Source organism: Neophocaena asiaeorientalis, unplaced genomic scaffold, assembly GCF_003031525.2.
Source record: "Neophocaena asiaeorientalis asiaeorientalis breed wild unplaced genomic scaffold, Neophocaena_asiaeorientalis_V1.1 scaffold265, whole genome shotgun sequence".
Taxonomy (NCBI): domain Eukaryota; kingdom Metazoa; phylum Chordata; class Mammalia; order Artiodactyla; family Phocoenidae; genus Neophocaena; species Neophocaena asiaeorientalis.
The window spans coordinates 2178005-2187785 of NW_020172172.1; the positions used below are offsets into that span (position 1 = coordinate 2178005).

Here is a 9781-nt window from a genome sequence, read left to right on the forward strand (position 1 = left end):
TAAACAGACAAATATTACACACAATAAACCTTTCTTAGGGAAGAAAACTACTGACAAACCCAGGTGCTATGGACCGACTGTGTCTCCCCCCAATTCATATATTGAAGCCTTAACCCCCAAAGTGACTGTATTTGGAGTTAGGGCCTTTTGCAGAAGTAATTAAGGCTAAATGGGGTTGTAAAAATGAGGCCCTGATCTGATAGAATCAATGTTTTTATAAGAGACACCAGAGAGCTTTCTCTCTCTCTCTCTCCCCGCCCCCCGCACGTACATGCACCAAGGAAAGGCCATGTGAGGACTTAGTGAAAAGGCTGCCGTCTGTAAGCCAGGAAGACAGCCAGAAACTGAACTCTACCAGAAACTTGATCTTGGACTTCTAGCTTCCAGAACTGTGTGAAATGAATATCTGTTGTTTAAGCCACCCAGTCTGTGGCATTTTGTTATGGCAGCCCGAGCTGACTATTATACCAGGGATCATTATCCCTTAATGTTAGTCTTTTAAAATGAGAATTAGGACATTTAAAAATTATTTTTTCTAAAGATAACACAAAAATGTTTTCATCTTAAGCAATTTCATTTTTCATTTTGGCAGCATCCAGATATAATTTGGGACAAGCTGACGTTTTTGCTGCATAGCTTTGCAGTACTTTTCATTATGAAACCGGTAAAGCTTTTTAAGATAAAACACGTGATCATCATGGGCTTGCTGCTACAGTACACAACACCAGGCAGCATGAAGTCAGTAATGGGAAGTCCAGAAGAGTTAGGTGTGAGCTACATACACAACAGGATTTTATTGTTTCTAAATTAATTCTTCAATCTAGTTTATTTTTACACAGCATTATGAATTATCGAAAAAGACACAAATTCTAAACTACATTCTAAATTTCTAAAACACTCACTTAAAATATGAATATTTTAGGTATAGACTATAATTCACCTATACTAACACTATTGCATAAATATAGATATCTCAGAAGTTGCTCCATCAAAAGTACTAACTAAAGGTACACAAACCTTCTAATCTTAGCATATTCTATACTTATTTCAGTTTTTTTCTCTTCTTTTTTTTGGGGGGCCCTGCCACACAGCTTGCAGGATCTTAGTTCACCGACCAGGGATTGAACTTGTGCCCCCTGCAGTGGATGTGCAGGGTCCTAACCACTGGACTGCCGCCTGGGAATTCCCTCAATTTCTTTCTCAACTTTTTTGTTTTGGGTGGAAAAATCTCCTGTATCATTTCTATATTATCAAAAGCCAACAGAATTTTACTAAGAAAATCGTACCATTCATCCAGGGCTTCAGTAATGTGTCTTCCTGGTGAGCACTTAGATTCAAAGGTGGCACTGGCACTGATAAGCACAGAGGTTTGGGGCCCAGCCCTGCCAACTGACATTCACCAACCACATTATCTGTATTTTTAGAATCGCTGCTGTGTGAGAAAACCCAAAATCAGAATTTAAATTTATTCTAAAAACATAAAGTAATGAGAATCAAATAAGTAGAAACACATCCTAATGATAGTATTGATGTAGTCTACATACTATGCTGTGTACTACCATCATGTACTGATTCTTCAGTATTTTCAATAGGTTGTTCCTGCCTTCTTAACTAGAAAACTGATACTTGTTAAATGGCTAGGGTATGGGTAAAAGTGGGGTGGTGGGGTTAAAACTAGAGCGAAGTATTTCTGATCATGTCAGACAAAAGGTTTGAGGAGGAACTGGACTAGCATCCAAATCCAGAGAAGATCATGCAATGATTCTATTAATAGTGCAATAAAATAAATGAATTGTAAGTTATTCTTCAGGACATGTATATATAATAAATTTATACATGTACTTGAGACCTTCCTTTGGGAAGAAGGTATAAGAAATGTATTGTTCTAGGCTACTGATTTAAACAGCTGTGACTGTGTTCTAATATGTGAGATCCTATATAGCCAATTAAAAAAACCCCCTTAATCTGGAGGTCACTTAACCTAGAAAAATAAATAACTTAAGCAAGGGAGAGGGTGGAAAGTACCTCAGAGCTATCAGATATAAATGAATTTACTTTTTCGGAGAAAGACTTATACCCTCATTCAGATACTACAGTATTTTACCTTAAACACAATTCTAATAAAGCTTTTTCAGCTGGGGTTCCCTTGGCCAGCAGAGAGTAAAAATAGTAAGAAAAGGGGCCAATGCTTATAACAGTTGAAACCTAGTAGCACTGATGGGAGTTCAATAATTTCACACAAAAATATTTGTTTCTCTCCCCAACTTGGGATATCATTGATATGTGCAATTATCATACCCCCTCCAAATAAAACAAAATAAAAGCAGTAACATAAAACAAACAAATGTGAATTATGGAATTTTATAGATGGAAAAGATTATCAAGAAAAATTATCTTATTTTGATTGGGTAATGAAACCCAGGGTAATGTGGTGACTTACCCAATGTCACACTCCTGGTCATTATGGTAGAGCCAAGGTGATGACAAAACTCTGCAGGTTGCAACTATTTAGCTTGTAAGCAAAATGTTTTTAATAGGGAAAAAAAAAGTTAACCTTGTCACATTTTCTTTTTAAGATCTTCAAGTGGGCATGAACCATACGGGCTTCTATGCCAATCTAATTCTTACCTAGGCTTTTCTTTAACATAATGGTTCTCAAACTTGAACATGTAGCAGGATTAGTTGGTGAGTTTGTTGAAACACAGATTGATGGGCCCCATTTCCAGAGTTTCTGATTCAGTAGGTCAGGGGTGGGAACAAATAATTTATATTTATGACAAGTTCCCACATGATGCAGCTGCTCCAAGGACCACACTTTGAAAAACACTGTCTTAACATAAAAGAACTTGAACATAATTGTCACCTGACCTGACTGTGCCTTGCCTCAACAGCAAAATAGGTGTGGGGGGTGGATCAAATGACCTCCAAGGTGTCCTCTAAATCTAAATTTGGTATCTGTATATGTTCCAGTGAGTGTACTGTAGCTCTCAGTACTAATCGCTGCAGACATAGAAGATACCTGCAAATTGCAATGTTCATCTGATTTCAGCTAGTCTTACCTTCGTAGAAGTCACATACACATCTTTTTTTCTTTTATTTTATCACTATTCCTCATTCCTCCCTCAAAAAATATTTTAATGGCTCCAAACACTTAGTGATAGCTTTAAGGTAACTTACAATATCCCTGACGTCTGTATACACCTGACACATTACTTAAATAATACCCATGTACTGTTTACAGCATAGTAGCCCAAGTATATACAGGAGAGAATGAAAAGTATGCTCAAGATACAAATTACGTGAATGACTATTTTAACATTATGTAATTAAAAGTTATGTTACAGACCTTTTGCAAACTTCACAAATATCTTCTTTTTCTTCTTGAATAGTCACCTTGTCCAAAAATCTACACTGTGAAGAGATTATGGTTAAATAGTATAAGTGACTATCTCTGCATTCCATATTAGGCTATGAGGCTTATCAGATCAGAATGTACTAGATGTTAATTAAACGACTAGCTTATGGTCAAGCAGGAAAATAATTCTACTCTACATTATTTAAAATATGAACACTGATTTTAAAATCTCTGCTGTTAAGAAAAACTAATATAAATCAATACATTTTTCCCAATTTTTGATGTCACCTTTAATTATGCAAGCCACCATTTCAAATTATTTTGGACAATTAAAGTTATATTTTTATTCAGAAAAAAACAGCTTTGAGTGATTTTTATTTTTAGGTGGTATTTACCAACATAAATGTGTTTTTCATTAGAAATATTTATATGTATTTAAAACATTGCTACACTTAAAGCACTTTACAATTAGTAATTAGTGTTTTGGGAATTGTGATTCTCTAATTATAAGAAAATTATACATACTAGACCTTTGAAAAAACAAGCACCAAGAAAATAAACACCCCAAATCACCCATCATTTGGGCAGCCAGAGATAACCACTTAATATCTTACTTTATATCTTTCTAGTCTTTTTGAAGTACACAATCATATTTTACAATAATGGTACACACTATATATACTATTGTAACTATAAAAATCAACTGAGTAACACGAAACACTAGCAAATGGAAAGATATACCACGTTCCTAGATGAGAATGTTAAAGGTAAAAAATGTTAATTGCCTGCAAATTAATTTATACATTAAAAAAATTACAATGTGTGTTTAAAGCTCTTAAAAGAATATAAGAATAGCCAGAAATATTTTAGATTTACAATACATGTTCGTATCTTTTAAAGCAAGCCTTCCTGACTGTTTTTATTTTTCAAGTAATTGACAGTATGGAATTGGTACAGACCTGAGCAATTAATGAAATAAAAGACAAGTAAAAGAATCATTCTATACATAAAAATTGAAACTATTAAAGATGGCATTTGAAATTTGTGAGGAAATGATTCAATAAATAGTAACAGGGCTTCCCTGGTGGCACAGTGGTTGAGAGTCCACCTGCCGATGCAGGGGACACAGGTTCGTGCCCCGGTCCAGGAAGATCCCACATGCCGCAGAGCGGCTGGGCCCGTGAGCCATGGCTGCTGAGCCTGCACGTCCGGAGCCTGTACTCCGCAATGGGAGAGGCCACAGCAGTAAGAGGTCCACATACCACAAAAAAATTAAAAAATAAATATTAACAGAACAACAGGCTAGCTGACTGGATGGAAAAAAGCTTGGTACCAATTCACCATATGCCAAAATACTTTAAGTTCATTAAAGATTTAAATATAAAAAATACTGAAAGTATCAAAAATAAAATAAAGGTGAGTAGTTATATAATTTGGAGGCTGGAGAAAGCCTAAGCTGACACCAAAGGCAGAAACCATGAATTACAGTATCGGTAGGTTTGAATACAAACATTTAAAATATTTTCATATGCTAAGATGACAGAAGTCACCTGTCAAAATAAGAACAGAAAGGTTACATCGTTTCTACTTTTCTTCTTCCAAGATAAAATTTAAATTTATATTGATAAAAAATTTAAACATAATAAATAACACCAAAAAAGCACTAGAAAAAGATACAGGTGAACATTTTTGATGCAGAAACGGGGAAGGGTTTCTCTAAATACAACTCATAACTCAAATATCATAAAATAAAACATACATTTGAGGGGCTTCCCTGGTGGCACAGTGGTTGAGAATCTGCCTGACAATGCAGGGGACACGGGTTCGAGCCCTGGTCTGGGAAGATCCCACATGCTGCAGAGCAACTAGGTCTGTGAGCCACAACTACTGAGCCTGTGCGTCTGGAGCCTGTGCTCCGCAACAGGAGAGGCCGTGATAGTGAGAGGCCCGCGCACCACGATGAAGAGTGGCCCCTGCTTGCTGCAACTAGAGAAAGCCCTCACACAGAAACGAAGACCCAACACAGCCATAAAAATAAAAAATGAAATAAATTAAAACAAAACAAAAACAAAAAAACCACATACATTTGACTAAATAAAAAGCTCCTTCAAGGTAAAACCAAACTATTAAAGATGGCATTTGAAACCAAGTCAAACACAAATGAAAACCAAGTCAAACACAAATGAAAAAACAGGAAAAAGTTATGGCAACATATGACAAAGAACAAATATGCTTAATATATGAAAAGTTCCTGCAAATAAAAAAAGACCAAAATCCCAAAAGAAAAATGGGCAAAGGATGTAAAAGAGAAGTTCACAGAAGAAAATGTAAATGGCTTTTACACATACTAAAAGATGCTTAACTAGACTCATAAGAGAAAAGCAAATGAAAAGTCATTTGTAAAAATGTACAGATGGACAAAAATAAAAAAAATTTAATACTGAGTTGGTGAGTGTGTGGGGGAGAAAACTGTCATTCCCATACAATGTTGATGGAAGCATAAATCAAAGCAATCTCTATGTAGGGCAATCTGAAAATTCTACTTCTAAGAATTAATCCAAAAATGCTTGCACATATGCAAAATGCCTTATGCTCAAGGATGCATAATGCAACAATGTTAAAATAGCAAAAAATGGGAACAAACCAAGTGTCCATCAACAGTGTAACTTGTTGAATAGAGTATACCCATATAGTGGATAATTATATAATTGTAAAAACAAAGTATCATTACATATATGGAAAGGAAACAATCTCCATTATACATTAAGTTAAAAAAAGACAAAGAATGATAAGCTGTCGTTTGTATAAAATTAAAAAGAACACACAATAGGTCCAGTTTGAGAAATGGCAAATAAGTATCTCTTATTGGGCTAATCCTTCTTCAGGTAACAACTATAACTCTCAGATGAACTATAAAAAAAACTCTGCCTGAAAACACTGGAGAGATATGAAAAGTAGGCAGAATCTGGAGGAAAAGAGGGAATGACACTGGGTAACAGTCATGTTTTTATGGATTTATTCTTAAAGAGAGGCCTTAATTGGTTGGAACCACTGGGGAAGGCTAAAAATTTGCCATACTGACACAAAGAACCAGAAGACAGAGTACAGGGCAAAGTCAGAAACTGGGAAGTGAGGCTGGGAATCCTGGAAACTGGAGAGCCTAAGAGAGAAAGCCCCCAAATCTGCTTTAAACTTGGTCCAAATCTCTAGCTGACCCTTGAACTACACCTTTGTAAGGTAGACTCCAAACAACCCAGATGACACTAAACGAACTGAAAAAACATTTCAACTGCCTACTACCGCAGGGGAGTAACCTGGAGGCCAAGTCCACCCAAGTTAAAACCTAAGCATGCAATTACCAGACAGCCCAGCAACTGCAAACCTGGGCATTTATTTCAAAATACCAAAGTTACAGAGATGGAAAACATATTAATGGTTACTAAGGTTACAGAATTTAGGGGTAGGAAGGGATGTGTGACAAAGGGGTAGCATAAGGAATATCTCTGTAGTGATGGCATAATTATCTTGATTGCAGTGGTGGCTACAAAAATCTGCACACTTGATAATATACACAGAACTACATACACTCATTATACTAATACCAAATTTCTGCTTCTGATATTGTGCCTTAAGATGTAATCATGGAGGAAAACTACTTTTGCAACTTTCTGTGAATTTACAATTGTTTCAAAATAAAAATTAAAAAGTACACTAGCATTTCAACTATCTGGGGCTCAAAACTAGAATCATTAAGCAACTACTACCATGGTAAATCTAAAAATTGTTATATATGGATTCTGGGTATAACTGATATACAAGAGAAAGAAAAAACAAGGTCTGTAGAAAAGACAGAAATATATATATATGTAAAAGATCAGTAAGGAAGCATTTCTAAAAATTCACAGAAAACCATACATAAAAGCAGAAAAGTGGCAGGCTAGACATATGTCCTATAAATCAACCTATTTACCCTCTAAAGTTCCTAAAATACAAGGTGAGAGATGGATAAAGTTTGTTAATTCCCAAATTTGGGGGCCAGATATTTTAATGACAAATATTATTGACAGGGTCATGTATCAATATTTTCTAAAGAGTTGCTACTTTGAAGCTTACCACAGTATTAGAAAGATAAAAGTATCATTCCCCTTCTCTTAAACAAATCCAAAAAGTAGTACCACACTAGGAAGTAGATAAATGATTTGGGGGATTATTTTTAAAAGAGCTAATATTGAAAATAGTCTACATCTTTAAATATTTAGTGTTAAGAACTCAGTGAATTCTGGCAAACATCTCTTAAAATCTATCCTTGCAGAATTGAAAGCAAAAAGTCTTCTCTTCTGCTTTACGTAGAATAGAGTACAAACTGTTTATTTTTTAAAGCTTTAGAGCAAAGGTTGGCAAGCTATGGCAAGCTATAGCCTGCAGGCTGCCTGTTTTGTAAATAAAGTTTTATTTGAACACAGCAATTGACATTTATTTACATATTGTCTATGGCTTCTTTCTCCTTACAATAACAGAGCTGAGTAGCTAGGACAGCAACCATATGGCCCACAAAGCCAGACAAGTATTTACTATCTAGTCTTAAAGAAAAGGTTTGCTGACCCCTGCTATAGAGTCAAGGGATTCTACTGTGTGACCCTGGACAAGATACTAAGTCTCAGTTTTTTCATCTGCAAAGGGAAATAGCAGTACACACTTCATGTGCAGTAAAGGAATAACTCAGTAAATCTGGGTTGTCCGTATGCCGTATGTTAAAGGTCTGGCCTATGACCTGCTCCTAGAAGGTAACTTATAAGCCCTTGGAATATGCTGCTTGATTGTGTGTCTTTGTTTACCTGGGTGTCTGGGATCACAACAGATAATGTAAGCTAACAGTGTAATTTATGGAAGAGGCCTTGGGCCACTCCAGAAAGTCTTTGTGATTTATGACGGGGTCCTTGAGCCATGTGGTATCAGCTTGACCTCAGGAGGGACTGGATGGAGACTGAGTGACTAAGGTCAGCTATGCAGGTGGTCAACCATGCCTATGTGGCTGACCCCAATAAAAACCCTGACCAAGCTTCAGGCAAGTCCCTGGCTGGCAATATTCTGTTTTTGTCATACATCACTCCTGGGAGGAGCAAGCAGTGTCCATGTGACTCTATTGGGAGAGAAAAACTGGAAGCTTGTACTCCGTTTCTCCTGTGCTCTGCCCTATGTGACTCTTTCTTTTGCTGACTTTAATCTGTATTCTTCCACTGAAATAAACTGTAACCTTGAGTTACAATAACAGCTTTGCTGACCTCCATGAGTTCTTCTAGCAAATCACTGAACCTGAGGGTGGCTTTGGGAACTCCTGAACAGCACCTCCTTATATCATAGGGATAAGATATAACCAGTGGTAAGTCTCTAGCACTGGCTGGCTGGCATTTAATAAAGGTTCAATACATAGTGGCTGTTATCATCAAACCATTAAGCAAGTACTTTGTGATATTTTTATTCATGCTACAGGACACTTCTAACACTTAAAGACTTTTTTTTTTGATGTGGACCATTTTTTAAAGTCTTTATTGAATCTGTTACAATATTGCTTCTGTTTTATGTTTTGATTTTTTGGCTCTGAGGCATGTGGGATCTTAGCTCCCCAACCAGGGATCGAACCTGCACCCCCTGCACTGGAAGGCGAAGTCCTAACCACTGGACCTCCAGGGAAGTCTCAAAAGACTATTTTCAAATGAGGTTCACACTCAATATTCATTCAACAACTATTTGGGACTTCCCTGGCTGTCCAGTGGTTAAGATTCTGCACTTCCATTGCAGGGCACACAGGTTTGATCCCTGGTCAGGGAACTAATATCCTGCATGCCGCGCGGAGCGGCCAAAAAAACCCAATCATTTGTGTTATTGCTCTGTTTTTTGTTTGTTTGTTTGTTTTTTCACGGTACGCGGGCCTCTCACTGTTGTGGCCTCTCCCGTTGCGGAGCACAGGCTCCGGACGCGCAGGCTCAGCGGCCATGGCTCACGGGCCCAGCCGCTCCGCGGCATGTGGGATCTTTCTGGACCGGGGCACGAACCCGTGGACCCTGCATTGGCAGACGGACTCCCAACCACTGCGCCACCAGGGAATCCCTCTGTGTTATTGCTCTGTATAAGCCACTGCTCTAGGTGCTAAAGATTCATTTGTGAGCAAAATGGACAAAAATCTTTGCCTTCATGGAGTTTCATTCTAGCACGAAGAGATGGAGGTAAGCATAAATAAGTAAATGTAAAGTATATTATATCATGATAAATACAAGAAAGGGGGATATGAAATGTTGACAGAACGGAGAATACTGGAATTTTAGGTTGGATGGTTATTGGAGGTCTCCCTAAGAACATGAAATTTGAGTAAAGATGTGAAGGAAATAAGAAAGTAAACTACATCTTTTTTTTTTTTTTTTTTTTTTG

At 37.0% G+C, this 9781-nt stretch overlaps 1 protein-coding gene across 1 annotated transcript in view; it reads right to left on the reverse strand.

Moving 5' to 3' along the window:
• The window catches only part of TOPAZ1 (testis and ovary specific TOPAZ 1), a 65133-nt gene that overhangs the window by 38067 nt on the left and 17285 nt on the right, over positions 1–9781 (reverse strand). Inside the window, exons 5-6 of the mRNA XM_024756478.1 lie at positions 3347–3411; positions 1287–1432 (exon numbers count right to left, since the gene is read on the reverse strand). Of these exons, the coding sequence (XP_024612246.1) occupies positions 1287–1432; positions 3347–3411 (211 nt within the window). The remainder of the gene's footprint in view (positions 1–1286; positions 1433–3346; positions 3412–9781) is intronic.